The sequence below is a fragment of the Vespula vulgaris genome, chromosome 13 (assembly GCF_905475345.1).
Source record: "Vespula vulgaris chromosome 13, iyVesVulg1.1, whole genome shotgun sequence".
Taxonomy (NCBI): Eukaryota; Metazoa; Arthropoda; class Insecta; order Hymenoptera; family Vespidae; genus Vespula; species Vespula vulgaris.
In genome coordinates this window covers 3,456,932-3,475,158 of record NC_066598.1, presented here as the reverse complement: position 1 = coordinate 3,475,158, position 18,227 = coordinate 3,456,932, and the positions used below count along the sequence as shown (strand labels likewise).

Here is an 18,227-nt window from a genome sequence, read left to right as displayed (position 1 = left end):
TGTACGCAAATTGTAGTACTGTATAAAAAGAAGTGCTACTCAAAACTTAAAAAAAATAAAATAAAATAAAATAAAAAAATATAAAATCTATCAAAAAATTTTATATTATAAAAGAAAAAAAAAATCTCGAGTAAACATTTTTGTTTTACTTGCTATAATAAAAAATATAGGAACGCATGTATAATGTATGCATTTGAAAGAAGAGAAAAAGAAATAAAAAGAATATAAATTAAAAATAAAAAAAAAAAATAAAAAAATCTGCGTTGATCTGAAACATGCACGGTCATACCATAAGTAGTGCTTCGTTATCGATTTTTTGTTAATTTATTCATACCGGGCAGCGGTGAATACGAGGAAAGGACGACACAACGTCGACGTCGACGTCGACGTCGACAACGACGGCGCGTACTGGCCACTCGGTCGACCCGTTCGATTTTCATTGGCGACTTTCATACGAACGGACACGAACAACGCCTTCGTTAACGCGTTTATTAGTCGACGCCATACTTTCATACTGTTCGTATACTTCTTCTTTTTCTTTTTCTTCTTCTTCTTTTCTCTTTTTCCTATGAATTCGAAAACAGTATTATTCAATTTACTTTTCGTTTTAACTCAATCTAATTCAATCTATGTCCGACATCGAAGAGGATCTCGCCGAGAGGCGACTAAAAATTGTTCTTCTCGGTGATTCTGGCTCTGGAAAAGTAAGTTTTCCAAAGTTTTCATTTTTATATAAAAAAGAAAAAGAACAAGAATAATATATATATATATATATATATATATATATATATGCACACACACAAAATAATAAAAAAAGATTGAAGTATTTTGTTTTCTATTATTTATTTATTTTATTCTTTTTATTTTATTTTATTTTATTTTTTTTATATACCATTGTATACGTGCAAATTTTTATTATTTTGCGAATAAAATTTTCAATAAAATTATATTGGAAAATATTCAATAAAATAAAGTAAGGTAACGAATTACTCCAATCAATAAAACCTCAACGTTCATGAACTTTGTCATGTCGTTAATAACACTTGCATGAAATGTTAAACAACTTGTGGCGTTTCTTTGATCGATCAAGATAAATAAGAATTATTGATCGGTAATGCAGTTTACACGCGAAACTCTAGTATAAAAGAGTTAAGTATTGATTATTCTAAGGGACGTGATAATCGTAGATATAAAATTGATTCACGTTATCTGTTATCTCGTTCGATATACGTTCTAATTGAATTTTATATTTCCCGCCTCAGATGAATAAGAATTATCGATCGGTAATGTAGTATTACACGAAATTTTAATTTATTATTTTTTATTATAAAAGATAAACGAGATTAATCATTCTTTTGTTAGTTTTTTTCTTTAATCTCGATCATTGGAAATACTAATCTAATTTTGAATTTCTCGCGTGAATTACTTCAACGATTAAGATATAATGTTTCATAATTTTATTCGCAAAATTAATCTTGATAATTGAAATTCAATGATCCTCCTTGTAATTATATATTTTATTTTTTTATTATTATTATTCTTTTTTATCTCGTTCGATAAAAGTTCTAAATTTAATTTTGACTTTAACACGTTATATTCTTCTTTAACGATCAATAATTAATTTTCGTAATTGACGATATAAATAATTTAACGGTACGATATTCTATTCTCGATAATTGAATTTCAAAGATCCCTTTTTAGACGAGCATTGCTTTAAAATTTTGCACCAACGAATTTACGAGACAATACTCACCAACGGCCGGCATTGATTTCTTTTTAAAAAGTATCACTGTTGGTTCTTACAAAAATGTTAACCTACATCTTTGGGACGTCGGCGGACTGGCTCTTCATGGTAACATGTTGGATAAATACGTGTTTGCAGCTAACGTAAGAATTTATTAAATATTATTATTAAACATTAATCAATAATTAATGATTATATTATTACCTGTTATTAAATTATTAAACTTTATTTACTTCGTTAAATTTAGATCGTTCTTTTGGTATACGATATCACGAATGCATCGAGTTTTGAAATTCTCGATGAATGGGCCAATAAGATTCGTGGAATGAATGACAGTATTGAAGAACCGCCATTAATGGCATTGGTTGGTAATAAATGTGATATGGAACATCAAAGAACTGTTAAAAAAGATAAATCTCATCGTTACGCAGCAGAAAATGGATTTCCATATTATGATATGTCTGCAAGAACCGGCGAATCGGTAATTACGTTTTAATGTATTTGAATTTACGCGCCAAATCAATATCTATAGTTTTGGCGCGTCATTCAAACGAAGACTTTTATGTTTTTAGCTTTCCTTGTGTATCGTAAGCTTGGCAGCACAAGTTTTAGGCGTACGATTATCAAAAAATGATCAAGATTTTCATAAGCCGATTATTATTGCTGAAATTGGAGATACTGTGGATATGAACACGATTCATAAGGTTGTAAAAAGATTTCCTAATAAGAGACACCATCCGATTTCCTTTCATTCACATTTTCCTTCTTCAAAATCAACTGTGTGCACTTTACAATGATTATTAATGAATATATATATATATACATATAAATAATAATATTTAAAAAAGAAAAGAAAAACATTCAATGGACTAAGGCTAATAATATAGCTCGTTTATACGTAGATGCGATTAATATTTTATTAAGGAATCAACATGGTAATTAATATAAATTAATAGAATAATTGAAAAACAATTTTATTGATATTTTCCTACGGGCAATAATAAGATTAATATCCATATCATAACAAGATTGAAAATATTTTTCAATAGTATTGTACAATTACCATAGCATGTTACGTGTTTTGTGTGTATGTGTGTGTGTGTGTGTGTGTGTGTATATAGTACAAATTTAATCTCATAAAATATGCCTTACTATGATTCAACATAGAAACACTTACTAATAACTACTAGAGAAAAAGAACAAATATTTAGTAGAGAGGGATCAAACTTCTCATAAGAATAAAATTACATTGACTGTTTTAAGATTTCTACGACTTGCACTAACAATGAGTATGACTATATGTTCTTGTACAAGTCATGTATACATATTATAACATTTACTGTAAAAGGTATTTGCAATTAAAGTAATTAATGCAAATAATAAACCAACTTTGGTATAATACATATTAGCACTTTGATTGTACCACGCACAGAGATTTATCGTATAATTCACTTTTGTGTGTTTAACACGTTCTTTCGATTTCGAAATAAATCCAAGTAATAAAGATTTTATTATTCGTAATGAGACGAACGTGATACTTTAAATCACGGACGGCGTAGTTAATCAGATTATCGAATTTTTTTTTTTTTATAATGTTATTTTTATCAAGAATTTAAAAAACATAGTGTATATATAATTAACTTATTATTGCATTGATTATCTGTTATTTGTAAGAACAAAGATAATATATCTCAATATTCAATTTTTTTTTCTAATAAATTTTTAATCAGTCTCTTATTATCTATTTCTGTTACCCAGAATGAATTGTGTACTCTTGAAAAATAATCATCTTTCAATCAACCTTTGTCAACGGTCTTCTTGGCCAAGTATTTTTTTCAAGAATTTTCTCTTCTGCCTCATACAATTGCGTGACTTTTTCATTTATAGGCGTAATGTACGTTTCTAGCCACTCCTGTATCGTATAATTGTCATAAATATCTTTCATTGCAGAACGCATTTCTTTTTCGATATACATTATCTCCAACTTATGCCTATTCAATTCATCTATTATTCGTTCAATATGACTTGGACTTGAGAAAGAGTATTTTAAATTGTATGGTTTCAACCATCCTTTAAAGATGTTGTCTTGTTCCATTTTATTTATTTCTTGCATTAAAGAATAAAGTCTTACGGTAACTGCATATACAGCTGATCCATGAAACCCACATTTTGTCCATCCATATTGAGGTTCCGGTATACTCAAAGAGATAATATTTTCGCATTGTAATATGTCTACTAGTTGATTAGGTACCTCAATAGGAAAACCATTCAGATCAGATACTTGTAAGGCTGCCAGATTAATAGCAAGCGATGGAATGGCTGTTGATAAAAGTTCACAGAGTACGCTAAAATGATCATATCTTTGCCATCCTGTTAGAATAACACCTTTGAATGTAATTTGATTAGAGTATTCGATAATAATTTCTAACCAATGTTCATGATTTTCCAGATGATAAGGTATATCCGTATAAAATCTATCTGGTGCAGTAGCTCCTTTAAAAGCTGTCGCGACCCAGACACTTTTCCAAACAGCACCATAACTCTCCCATAATTGATCTGTCAAAGTAGAACCTGGATCGGTTGTATATTTCCATACAACTGGTTCCACCATTAAATGCAAATCTTTATCTATTATTTCTTGAGGAGAAATTTCACGAAATTCATCATCCCACATTAATACTGTAAGCTGTGGATACTTTTCCTTGATATAACTAGCTACTTTAGATACATGATCAAGGAATAATTGTTTTTTAGTCCAATGCTTTTTAACCATAGTATTTACACACCTTGAACAATCTCCTATCTGATATACTTCATCTGCTCCGATATGCAAGTGTTTTGAAGTGGGATGAGCAGCTACAACTTGATCTATTATTTCATAAATCAATGGTATCGTTTTATTGTAAGTAGGGCATACTACTTGCGGATATCTTGGAACTTCTCTATAATCTTTGTATTTATCAAGCTTAAGAATAAATTCCAAATGTCCAAAAGTTTGTATCAATGGTATGACAATAAGATTATTTTCTTCTGCTAACTTCTGAATAATACGTATATCTTCTTTGGTATAACAATTACCAGCGCTTATATCTTTTATTCTTCCATCGAATGGAAACATATCTTCATATTCTATAAGTATTCCAGTAGCACCTAACTTTTTGAGTAATGGTAAAAGATATTTATAATAACCTATTTTAGGCGGAGCACCCTTTAAATCTAAATGAACAATTTTGTGTCCTTTGAACAATGGATTGGACGATGAATATATATTATCATTATCATCTTCAAATTGCCTACTTCTGGCAAGCTTTGCATTTCTTGTAATTTGAGCTTCAATTTGTTGTTTCTTGGCTATACTGCTAGGAATCTCTGTGAGATCACCAAGTGGATAAACATCTTCAACTTTCATTCGAGAATTTATCTTACCGGATGAAATACTATCTATTTCATTACTGAGAATATGATATATAACTATCATCAGTGTGAAGGTGATCATTACGATTATCATGAGAGAAGCTCGGCCTCTTAGCCGTGTCATGTCAATGAATAATAGAACGGAGCAGCATTAAGATTCAATCACAATGATTTAATTTTTATCGCCCAAAAATCCGTTTAATTATTTGCGAAACAACGAACCGATGTTTCCTTGAATATTTACAAAATCGCACTAACAACACGACCTTCTATTCATACTCAATCTCTCTATTTTTTTCTTATCGTGAGATAACACATTCTAACATTGTCCGATAAAAGTATAATCGCATTGATTAAAAGAAGAGATTATTATTTGCGTATCTCCCTTCGTCGAATAGTAAAAAAAAGTCACTAGGTCTTTCAACTTATTAGGACACTTTGACAAGCAGTTCTACCAACGAATAGAATATCTCGAAATGGCGCCATTTTGAAATGACAAGTTTTTCAAATCGCATTAAAAATAATTTTTTTTTTATTATACACACATTGTATAATTATCTTCATGATAGCTCATATATTTATTCTATTATGATAAATATTAGAACGACAGAAAAAATTTTGTTCGAATCATCTTTTTCTTATTTTATAACCTAAAAGTTTAAATATTGTTAAAATAAATGTTGTCTTTTCGAGCATCTGCGTAGTTGTTAAAATTATGCATCAATTTCTATGATTCGCCGGAACACCCGTTAGACGATTAATGAACGTGAGTCATCTCATCATGCTCAACGTAGTTATGATCGGCAGAGGGGAATAATTCGAGACAATAAGCGACTTAATAATGGCATATACTCTGCGTACGAATGAAAAAACACACGAGAACGAGAAAGTTTCTGTCGAGGTCAAATCTTTTTATCACGAGTTTTGCTCCAACGAATCAAATAATTTTATATATATTTTCTTTTGTTTGTATATCATAATTACATGTCATCTCATATATTCTTTTATCTCGGACTTTGTCAGGAAATTGAACAAAATTAAAAAAAAAAATAAAAAAAAAATGAAATCGAGGATACAATAAATTTTTACTATACGATTGTAAAGATTTGATCAGATAAATATATATATTACTGTAATATTCACAAAAATATGATAATAAAATAAAAGAAATAATATTTGTACGAATGGTGGAAAATAGGTTAAATTAAAATATTTCATTCATACAACAATTTGCCCGCGAAAGTTAAAAAGGATTCGAATCATCGGCTAAAAGAAGAAGCATAAGTTTAGAACGAAAATAGGCAGAGGGTAAGGATCTATTCGTAGAAAGGAAGAGTGCTTAATCGAAACTGATTCCTATTAAATCCGAACGAATTTAAACACTGCGATAGAGTCAGCACGCTTTCGTGGTAAAGTAGACAAAGACTTGCTTGGTGATTATTCAGAATTTTGTGACTCAAGTGTCGAACATATATAGACGTTGATCTTTACATCCTCTTCTCCCCTCTTTCTCCCTCTTTAGAAGTAATCTCGAATAACCTTGAACCATCATATATTAGGGACAAAATGAATTTTTAATGAATTATAGTTGTTCTATTTTTATCCATTGAAAGGATAGTAATATTATTTTCTATCGGTCAAAGAGTCTAAAAAATTAAGTGACATTGATCTTAATATCCTTTTCTCTTTCTTTCTCTTTAGATGTGATCTCATATGACCTTGAATCATTTTACATGAGAGATGAGATGAATTTTTAATGAATTATAGTTGCTCAACTTCTACTGACTTTGAAAGCATAATGATATAATTTTCTATCGGACAAAAAAAAAAAAGATTCAAAATTAATTAACATTGATCTTTACATCCTTTTCTCTTTCTTTTTTTTTAGATGTTATATATCGAATAACCTTGAGCCATCATATATAAAAAATGGTAGAATTTGTAATGAATTATAGTTGGTTAATTTCTATTCAAATTGAAAGGATATTAATGTGATTTTCTATTAGATGAAAAAATTTTTTAAAATTAAGTAAAAAGGAATTTCTATTTTTTTAAATTTGTATCTAATACAATAAAGTAGATTGTCTTATCCAGTTTGATTTGCTGTAAAAGTAGTTGTCAATTGTCCTATTTTATATTATATTTATATAATATTAATGTTTTATAATTTTGAACTTTGTAATAGTATTAAGAATACTGTAGCAATAATTTAAATAGTTATAATTCGGTTTATAGTTATTACCAATGTTCTAAAGATAACTATATAATATCTATAATAGATAAAACAGACTTAAATATTCTCAGATGTTAATATAAGTCTAAACTAACATTAATTCTTATCTAACATCTTATCGATAAACTAATATCTTATCGATATCTATCTCTCTTTCAAACAAACTTCTTGTTATAACCTATAATTGCAAATAGATTTCATTAATATCAAAGTCCTCGATTATTATATTATTTTAAATTGTTAAAGTTAAATGACTGCAAATTTTAATTACATCTAAATCGTTTAAACTAATATAATTATTTAGTAGTTATATTATTAATTCATTTAAAAAGTTACAGATATAAAAGTATAAATTATTAAAGTTAAGTACTGGAACTTTTCTTGAACACAGATTAATGTACAAACTTATAAATTAACAATCATTAAACATGTTCCTATAAACTAACTGTTGATTAAATTATTTATATAAATATTAACACATATGCTGAATATATAAAGAAATAAATCTCTTACAATAAGAATTATTGAACATAGGTTAGAAAACTGTACAGTAACATATGTACATATATAAAGTTCCAATGCGTCTACTGAGAAAAAGAAAAAAAAAAAAGAACAATACCACTGTGCACAAAGGATTGTGAGCACTTTACACCTTACACATCCGTTCACTACTACGGCTGATAGAAGAGTCCTCAGCTTGCGACTTTTATACGTGTAAAATTATATGAATCGTACACACGTACACATATACACACAACACAGAGAAATTTAAACGGGCAACGACTGGTAGGTTGACGACGTGTATTGCGACATTATATATCGTTCGTATCTTCTATCAGTCTATCTTCATACAATAATACTCGACATACATATTTACACATATACTTGAATTTGTTATCGTACAAATTTTAATTAATCCATGTTATTACAAACTACGAATTATTTTCTATCATTCTATCGTATTTTCTGTTGTATTTTCAATTAGAATAATATGTTTGTGAGATATTGTAAACATAGTGTGCGTGATCATTTCTTAGAATTGTTATTCTTTCTATAGCTTTAGTTCATTGTCCTTTGTATGAGTACGTACACACAGTGTACGTAGATATATATATATAATATAAACACACATTCAATCATAATTTAGAGATCTACGTATCTGTTAAGTCGGATTATTAAACTTTCGGTTTTAATTTTCATTGACTGGATAAGAGTTATACACGTAAGTCGTTTTATTTTATTTACTCATTCATTTATTATTAATCTTATTTTCTTTAACGATTTTAATTGTATATTAATTGGTAATATGATGTTTTATATTTAAAAATAGCACTTCTTGACTTGGACGTTTTACCGAAGCGTTTCATAGGATTTTGATAAAATTACGATTATAGGTTATAACAAGAGCGAGTTATATCGTAAGAAAAGAAATGTTATAATTATTTATATTAAAAAATATCTCTATGGAAATTGTGATATACGGATATATAATATTAATTTACGATATATAAATTACGTAGTAATTTCCTTTTTTTTCTTTCCTTCTTTTTTTTTATTGAATAATATATGAAAATTGTATATAACAAGGATTCATGAAAAATTGCGATTTCTAGGTTATAACGAATTACACAAAAATACATCGTACGACAATATTCTTTTTCTCTTTTATTTTTTATAAAAGAATATTATATGAATATAAAGCTGATTTATATGTATAATATAAAATTCCTTCGTTGATGAAAATGAAAAAATGTCGAAATTGCACTTGAGTATACATACATGTGTACATATGTATATACAAATTCTCGAAAGACGGCAAGTGTGTTACAGACTGTTGACCGCCGAGGTAAACTCATGCGTTGTTTACTTATCATACTCCTTGGAAACGAGAAACATTTTCAAGAACGTTATTCCTTTCTCAGCACTTTTAAAGAGAAGTCGAACGATCCACACGTTCTTTTAAAGATCCTTTAACGACGTAGAAAAATCTGTCATTATATTTTTAAGTTTATTAAATTTGAACGTGAAGAAGTCCAAAGGTCATTCGATACTTGCTTTCGTATATTAATATCATTCATTCTGTTACATAAATGTGTAACATAAAAGAAAAAAGAAAAGAAAAGAAAAGAAAAGAAAAGAAAAGCAGAGACAAAAACATCTTTCTGAAAAAAAGTTCCAAAAAGAGGAAAGATAAAAAAATAAATTTATTTTCCCCGTTAACAGAAATCTCTTTTTCAAATTCCTTTTTCTTTTTTTCTCCTTTCGGAATACATAAACACATCGTAGTACACACTCGTACGTTAAAACCGTGTGGTAATTGAGCGTATCCAAAGCACAGCTTGATTAAGCAACATTACGCCTGGAAGGTTACTCTCGGTGTGTACGTTGCACATTCTCTGAAGGAAAAACCTTCGGCGCGAAGTCAGTCGCACGTGCGTACGCTTTAACACGTATACGAGAGTGAGTGAGAGGGAGAGCGAAAGAGAGAGGGGGAGAGAGAGTGAGAGGGAGAGAGAAAGAGAGAGAGAGGGAGGGAGAAAGAAAGAGAACGAGTGAGAGAGAGAGAGAGAGAGAGAGAGACTCGATAGCATTCGTTTAAAGGAACGCATTCTCGACGTCGTCATCGTCATCATCGTCAACGTCGTCAACATTGTCGTTGTCGTTGTCGTTGTCTTCGTCGTCGTCGTCGTCGCCTGGAACGCCCTCGGACAATGTGAAATTAACAGGGAACACACAGTACGAGCTTGAACGTCGCTCGAAACGCACGCGATTCTTTGTCACTCTTCCAAGAGAAAGAGAAAGAGAGAGAGAGAGAGAGAGAGAGAAAGAGAGACTGTCGGTTGTGATTTTCAATTTTTTTTTCTTTTCTTTTTGTTACAAGTTTATTTCGTTGTGCAAGTTTCTTGTTTTTAATTGAATTGAATTGAATTTAATTTAATTTTTGTTTGTTTGTTTCTTTTTTTTTTTTTTGTTTTTTTATTGGTGCGCATCGTATAGAATACAGAAGAGAAATTTATTCGTGTGTGTGAGATTGTTCTCTTTTTTTTTCCTTCAACGAGATCGAGAATTCAAGATTTCTTTTTGTCTTTTTAACTTTTTTATTTTGCAGAGAAGCGATGCGTCAGACGATCGTGAGTGTAAACATCTGCGAAAACGCATTTTATTATATTACAATGCTTTCATTGTTGGCACAACTTTTTTTTTTTATTTTCTTTCTTTTTTTTTTCAAGTCATTGTGATAATTTTTTGTTTTGATAACGAAACAACTTTCGTTCGTTCTTCTTTTTGTATCTGCTTCTTTTTGATTACATGTTCTTCGTTTTTTCGATAATCAAGTTTAGTTAATTGTAATTATAGTTAATTGAATATATAAAATGTAACATGTAGCAATTATATAACATGTAGCAAGTTAGTATATAACGTAGTATGTATGTATATACTTAATACATTACTATAACTAAGTTTATTTAGCTATAATTATAATTAAGTAAATATATAGCAATAATATAATATATAAATTTTTTTTTTAATATAAATAGTAATTATTTGTAACTATAGTTAACTATACTAACTCTCTCTTTATATATATATATATATATATATATATATATATATATATATATATAGTGTTAACATTACACTATAATAACTAACAATAAGTTTAATTATCGAAAAAACGAATACACAAGGAATACATAACCTTACATATCCATTTCTATTTCTTTGTGTATCTATTAAAAAAAATGAAAAGATCGTTCGAAAATGTATTTGGATAAATCGTTAAGTTTCGTACGTGTCGGTAAAAATCATTCAATGACAAAAGAATTTAACGATATATACCGATCTTTCGACGTTTTGCCGATCTTTACGATCTTTAGTCGTCTAATAACGCAAAAGAGAGAAAGTGAAGGGGAAGTCGATTCTTGACTTTAGATGCTAATACGACGTAGATTTTATCTTTATCTATACAAACCAGAACACGTATCGTTTAACTATGATTTTATAATATCAATGAAATTGTTGGAATGAAATTATACCCTAGGAAATAAAAGAAAAGAAAGGTTCGAATCGAAATCGATTAGAAAATTTTTATCTTTCTATGTATGCACGTACGTATGTATAATACTAGTTTAAATGCACGAACATAGATCTAGAATGAAAAAGAAAAAGAACAAACAAAAAGTAAAGTAGGACGATCGATCATTATAGTATAAAGACAAGAGTGTAAATTTGTGAACGAAATAGAATGACGAAAATATAATTTGAGAACGATCGACTTACAACAATCTTAACTTTTATCTTTTCTTTTTTTTTCTCATCAATACAGATTTCTTTAGAATCATAAAAATTCCTAAGAGTTTTATGACTCATCTTAACACATATATTTGTATGTACATATATATATGTACGTTTGTGTACCCACGTATACATACATACATATGCAGATTTGAAAAGCCACAAACGTGTAGGAAGCGCGAAACCTATTATTTCAAGATAATTATCGACTTAGTAAGCTTTGTAAAACTGTTACTTGGAAGACGTTATTTTCTTAAAATTACTCTTATCTCCGTTGAAATTTTTTTCATTGGAATATTTTAGGTTAGGTTTGAAAAGTAATTATAATGTGAAATGAAAGGAAAGTCGGGTCATTATTATTATCGTTATCATTATTATCGTTATCAATGGGTGAATCTTATAGGTTAAGCCCTTAAACGTTAACGAGTTCTCGAGACGTTGATATTTCCCAAATGACGTCTCTTCTGTTCCGTTATAATGAACGCGTATACACATATATAGTGGTATAGTGACGCATGAATTCCGACGAATTAACGTTAAAAGGTCTGTGGGAGATGATGATGATTATCATTTTGACTCCCGCGTAGTCCGATAACACGTGCTAACTTTGTATATTTTCCAAAGTTTTAAGTTAGAATTGAAATTTTCTTTTAGTTCCTCTTCTTCAATTTTTTTTCAAAATAAACATGACTTCTCTTCCTAACCACACATGTACGTTCGTTCGCCACGCAAACATACGCAAGTTGTTATATCGACGAAATTTCTTATAAAAGATTTTATATAATTTCTTTCTTTTTTTCTTTTTATTTTTTCTAATTATATTTGTTGAATAAAAAACAACATGTACATACATACGTACATACATACATACATACATACATAGATACTGATGGGATTTTTTTTTTTTTTTCAAATTATATTTGCTATAGTTTGATTTAGAAAATTCTAACGAAAGAACAAAAAAAAAAAGAAAAACGAGAAAAGAAGAAAAATAAAATAAAATGAAAACAATCGCGACCGCAATTGTATATTACATCATTCTTATTGATTAGGATACTTATAAAAAGTTTTATCTATGAAGAAAAGTAGATTTCTTATCTCGATATGTTAGCGGTTGTGGAATCGAGATTAGTCACGAGAACCTTTTGACAGTGCTGCTATTTTCAACTTGGCTGAAACACGGGGGTGCGCTTGATATGTATACACATATACATACGCATACATATATGTATGTATATTTTTAGAAAACACAAATGTTATTAACACTTTAGCGGTCATGCACTTTAAGTTTTACTTGAACCCGATATTACGAGTGTGACGAACTTTTTCAACAACATCGGGTTAACCTAAATTCGTTATTGTATCTAATTTGTGTGACGATTTTCAATGTTTGTTATTGTATTTTATTTATTTATTTTTTTTATAAAATTTGAGATATATTGAAGAAACCTCTTCATTTTTTTCTTTTGCGTTCAGTTTCTATCGTTATTGACATGCTTCATTTTTTTTTAACGATCGTGATAGATGATCTATTTCTAATCATCTGTTTTCATATATTTCAAATTGTAATTATAGAAAAATATATGAATGAGATTATGTTCGCATATGTATATATAATTTGCCATTTTGGTAAATATAATAAGTAATCAAATCATTGATTAATTCACTCTTTCATATATATATATATTAAACAATAAAGTGCATTTTAATTTTATATTATTGATGTTAAATCATTTTTTTTGTTTTGATATACTTTCAAAATCATGTTGTTAAAAAATGACTTAAGTTATAACTTTACAATTTTACTTGCACATATTTGTACATTTTGATGATAAATAAATGACGAGATAATTTATTGATTAACTTTTGCATATGTCAAACGATAAAATAAATTCTATTCTTAACATACATACATACATATAGTCCGTCATTTTTATAAAATGATCATAAAAATTTATTCATCTAATTTCTTTAGCGTATTGAACGATGAAAAAATAAAAGAAAGAAACAAAATCAATTGCATATAAACGCGTAATATTAAATTTATTTCCGAACGTAATTTGAATTAATTTAATTTAATTTAATTCAATTTTCTTTTTCTCCCTTTTTTTTTTTTTTTGTTGAGGAAAATAGCGATCATGAACAAGACAGAATTGAACATAGTTCTTAGCACGGAACCTCCGAGGACGACAACAGCAGCAACGAACGTGATTCATTCTCACATTCCTGTACCGAGGATAACGAACGCCCAAGCAAAACCACAAGAACAACGATGTTCTCCAATAAGAAGAGGTTCTTTCGAAAAACTTGGTAGAACAACCTCAGTGGCCGCTCAAAAAGCTAATTTTGAAAAACTCGATGCTTCGGTACAGCTAAGATCAAAGCATAGCAATCTGTCGACATCCAGTATAGAAATGCGAAATGTCGAAGAGAAATCTAATCCAGTTAATCCGTTTAAAAAAAATGATTATACATTTCCGAAATTAAATGGCAATGGTAACAGTAACACCAACAATTGTTTCCTCGAGAACAAATGGAAAAGTAAATACGAGGAATCCGAAAAGAGAAGAAAATTGTTATTACAAAAAAGCGAAACTGGTTGGTTGAAATACATTTTTTTTCTTTTCATTTGAAATTTTATAAAATGATTCTTGAGTCATCCTTAGGATTTATTAATAAACAGATTATTAATAAGGAAAAACAAGCAAAAAGAAATAGAAATCTAAAATGGTTTCTGCTTATATTCTTCATATTTTATTCTTTTTTGATTTCAAGTGTTTTACTTCATTTATTTTTAATAACTACTTGCAGAGTTTTGTTTTTTGTGATTCATTAATTAACAGATCGGTGAAATCGAACGAGAAAAGAAAAAATAATAATTCGTTTTCTTTTGTTTTGATTCCCTCTTCTTTTTTTTTTTTTAAAAACATTTTTTAAGTTTATTTACTTTAATTTATAACTGATTATTCAGTCTTTCATTTATTAATTAACAAGTCGATGAAATTGTAAAAAAAGAAAAGAAAAAACATTCTTTTTTTTTCTTGTTTGTCTCTGTCCTTTTCAATTTTATTTATTTTCTTTAACGTAGTGAATCAAACCGAATATAGCGTGATTAAGGTCAACCATGCAGAGAGTAGTAACGTCATTCGGAATTCAATTAGATGTTGGTTTCTCTCAGTGACAAACTTATTTGCAATCGACATTGCATTGATCATGATTATAGTTCACGGTTAAACTGCGACAGTGTATATTGTATATAAAAATAATATCGTCCGTTGTGATTCACTCTTGCACTCCTGGATTCAAAGCCAATGACGTTTTATTAGTCACATACGCCTTTAAAACGTGATCGGATTGAAAATTAATAAATATAAATATCCGACCGTTGCATGTCGATCGTTTTCCTAGATCGGATCTATAAATCGTTCGGTGTATCGTTCGACACGTGATGTATATATAATATATTCGTGACAAAATTTTTATTATAAAATTTCAATGGAATCGCGTTTCTATTTAATTTTTCTTTTTTTATTTTATTAACAATTAAAATAACGATTTAATGAATTATAAATACAATAAAAAATAAATGTTTATCTTTATAAGAAAATAGCGAATTATTAAAATTGAATTATCGAGAGTTTAATTATAATATTGTATTGATTAATTCGTTATGTAAATTTTTTTTTGTATTATGATATAAAAAAAAAATGATTATTAATTCAACGATTGTTGCAGCACACAAGGAACACACAGATTTGGAAAAAAAGTATCAACAAGTGCAAAGGCAAAATGGTACTTTGCAATCGCAGGTTCAGGAAAAAGAAGAAAAGTTAAATAAATTACGGACAGGTAATAAAAAAAATTCTTATGTCAAAAATAAAGGAGAGATATTGAAAGTATCGAATGAAACATTTCTAGAAATTATTATTATTTATAGTAAATTATTAAATCACTTGAAACATAAGAATTATTTTCATATATATATAAAAAAAAAGGAAAAAAAAATCAAGACGTTTAAATGAAATGGGACATTTCTAATGATTATTATTTATAGCAAATTAAGTTAAGTTTTAATTGAAATAAAAATGATATTTTTCAGTGTCCGAAGCAGTATGTAAGGAATATGAGCAATTAAAACGTCAGTATGACGTTGAAACTGGTGCAATGCATAAAGCTATGCAGCAGGCATCAGAAGTAAGCTCATATGTTATTTTGTATATATAAATTAATTGTATTTAAAAATATTTCTTAAATTTATTATGAATTTTTTTCAGTGGTATAAACAAAATCGAGAGTTGAAACGAAAATCTCAGATTATAGCGCAAAAATATTTGCAAATTCATCCAGGAGGATCGGTTGATCTCGACATAACCGACGAAGTCGATTCTAATTTCGAGGATTTAGATCAACTTCGAGAAACGGTCAGAGGTAATAAAAAGAAAAAGAAAAAAAAATTTAATATTATCATAATTGTACATGTGTATGTATAATATATTATTATTTGATATATATTATTACATATATCAAGTAAACGAATATGTATACATTATATTTCATATTTTTATAAAACTATAGTTATGTTTGAAATTATTGTTATATATATATGTGTGTGTGTGTAAATATAATTATATATAGCTTTCATAAAAATGAATGAAAAAATATCTTTACAGAACTAAGCCAAGAAATAGCTAAACTCCAGACCGATTTAAATTCAGCACGATTGCAAGAATTCGAAGCGCAAGAACAAATAACACTCTTGACAACTCAGTTGGAAGAGGAAAGAACACTCAGACAAAAAGGTATTATATTTTATACAAGATGTTTCATTGTAAAGAAGAACGATATCGTATAAAAATAAGTTGATAAATATTTCTTTAATTAATCTAATATTATGTGACTTTCTCGAGGAAGATCAGATCATTAAAAATTGTTAACAAATTTTACTTTATTTTATAGGATTACTTATTATCATAAAATTGTTAATTTAATTTATAAAAAATTTCAGTAAAATTTAGATCCTCTAATATAAGATTCAGAAAAGAGATATTTATTATTGTGAACTTAAATTTCTACAATATTTCTTAATTCTTAGAAACAAGTAAATTTTCGACATTGTGAAGAAAATATTTTATTTATTCGTAGCCGACGACAAGATAAACGAGATGAAAATGCAAAAGGAAAATATGGAGAGAGTGACAAAGATGGTAGCAAAAGAGGTTCAAGCATTAAAGACTCAATGCGATCGTGAGAGAGAAACAGCTAAAATAATGAAGTTGGAAGCTGATAAAGTAAACGGCACATCTCCTTTTTTCCTTCGTATATCCGCTTTATTTTCTTGAAAATCGTTGTATATCTCACGAATAACTCTTTATTGATCTAGGCACAGAAAGAACGTAACGTTTTGGCTCATCAAAGTGCTCTCTTAATGGCCGAAGTTGGCGATGATCCAAACGGAAGGTTGTTAACTGTCCTTCAAGAAGTAGAGTCCTTGAAAAGACTATTGGAGGAGGAACAACAGAATCATGCATCACAGATACAGATGCTTCAAGAAAAGTTAGAGGAGAAGGAATCCAATGTAGAGTTTGAGATAGTTGAAGAAAAATTGAAACTTGCTGAATCCGAGTTGGATGTCATGCAACAAAGAGCTGAAAGAGCTGAGAGATCGGTAGACAATTTGGAAGATGTTATTAGAACTATGAAAGAGAAAATAATTGAATTGGAAGAGAAAATTGCTAGACCTACACCGTCTTTGTTACCACCACCTCCACCCCCACCCCCACCACCACCACCATTACCTTCCTTATCCAAGTCAACTGGAAATGCAACAATGAAGTTGTTAACAAAAGAAAAATTGCATTCCGAGTCTAATGCAGTTAGCGATATGGAGTGTATGCTTGGAATTCCCAAGAAAACTTCAGCTGTCACACAACAGCCTGGTAGGGAATCAAACAAATAACTTTTTGATAAAGCTTACATTCTTTTTACTATCTTTCATTTTTTTTTTTCCTTTTTTTTTGTTTTGTTATGTTTTAGTCATCGATGATATTATTAATCAAATAAAAGGCGGACGATTCACATTGAAGCAAACGGATGTAAGTAATAATTATAGCGTGATACAAAGTATGATTATTATGAATTATCATTTACGACATATTTATCACAGAAACAAAGAGAGGAGGAAAGAAAAAGACGACAAGAGGCAGAAACTGCACCACCAGCTGTATCAGAAATGCTCAATATATTGGGAACAATGAGAAGAAGAGCTAAACCGACAAGACAATTTCTTCAAGTGACTGACACAAAGACGTAATTAAAGAAGGGGGAAAAAAACGAAAAGAAAAAAAATATTTAATAAGTTAAGTGAAGAATGTTTGTTTTTTAAATTATAAAGAATATCTCTCTAAGGAGGGCTGTATTATTTATATTATTATAAAAAATCTGTATTTTTCCTTTTTTTTTATACTGTTGTTAGATGCATCTTAAGTAAGAAGTCAACGTTTATAAAAATGCAATAAATAAAGAATAGGATGAGAAGATATT

General features: G+C 28.8%; 3 protein-coding genes across 4 annotated transcripts; 2 read left to right on the top strand and 1 right to left on the bottom strand.

Annotated features, from left to right (window-relative positions):
- The first annotated feature begins 559 nt into the window (after nucleotides 1-559).
- On the top strand, nucleotides 560-3,145 carry LOC127068334 (ras-related protein Rab-28-like). Its single transcript, XM_051004367.1, has 4 exons — nucleotides 560-704; nucleotides 1,702-1,887; nucleotides 1,992-2,225; nucleotides 2,317-3,145. Exons 1-4 carry the CDS (start codon nucleotides 630-632, stop codon nucleotides 2,539-2,541), a joined length of 720 nt encoding a protein of 239 aa, XP_050860324.1. The 5' UTR covers nucleotides 560-629; the 3' UTR covers nucleotides 2,542-3,145.
- LOC127068323 (hexosaminidase D-like) lies at nucleotides 2,703-6,985 on the bottom strand. The gene has a single exon (XM_051004350.1). The coding sequence runs from the start codon at nucleotides 5,280-5,282 to the stop codon at nucleotides 3,537-3,539; it is 1,746 nt and encodes a 581-aa protein (XP_050860307.1). The 5' UTR covers nucleotides 5,283-6,985; the 3' UTR covers nucleotides 2,703-3,536.
- Nucleotides 6,986-10,016: 3,031 nt separating this feature from the next.
- Nucleotides 10,017-18,225, top strand: LOC127068320 (shootin-1). Of its 2 annotated transcripts, none has more exons than XM_051004345.1 (10): nucleotides 10,017-10,522; nucleotides 13,821-14,285; nucleotides 15,423-15,536; nucleotides 15,787-15,881; nucleotides 15,962-16,115; nucleotides 16,358-16,486; nucleotides 16,830-16,975; nucleotides 17,068-17,623; nucleotides 17,721-17,779; nucleotides 17,851-18,225. In XM_051004345.1, the coding sequence occupies exons 2-10, from the start codon at nucleotides 13,826-13,828 to the stop codon at nucleotides 17,995-17,997; spliced, it is 1,860 nt and encodes a 619-aa protein (XP_050860302.1). In that variant the 5' UTR covers nucleotides 10,017-10,522; nucleotides 13,821-13,825; the 3' UTR covers nucleotides 17,998-18,225. The 2 variants fall into 2 exon arrangements, with proteins under 2 accessions (XP_050860302.1, XP_050860304.1); XM_051004347.1 differs by lacking the exon at nucleotides 10,017-10,522 and adding an exon at nucleotides 11,069-12,915.
- The last annotated feature ends 2 nt before the right edge of the window (nucleotides 18,226-18,227 follow it).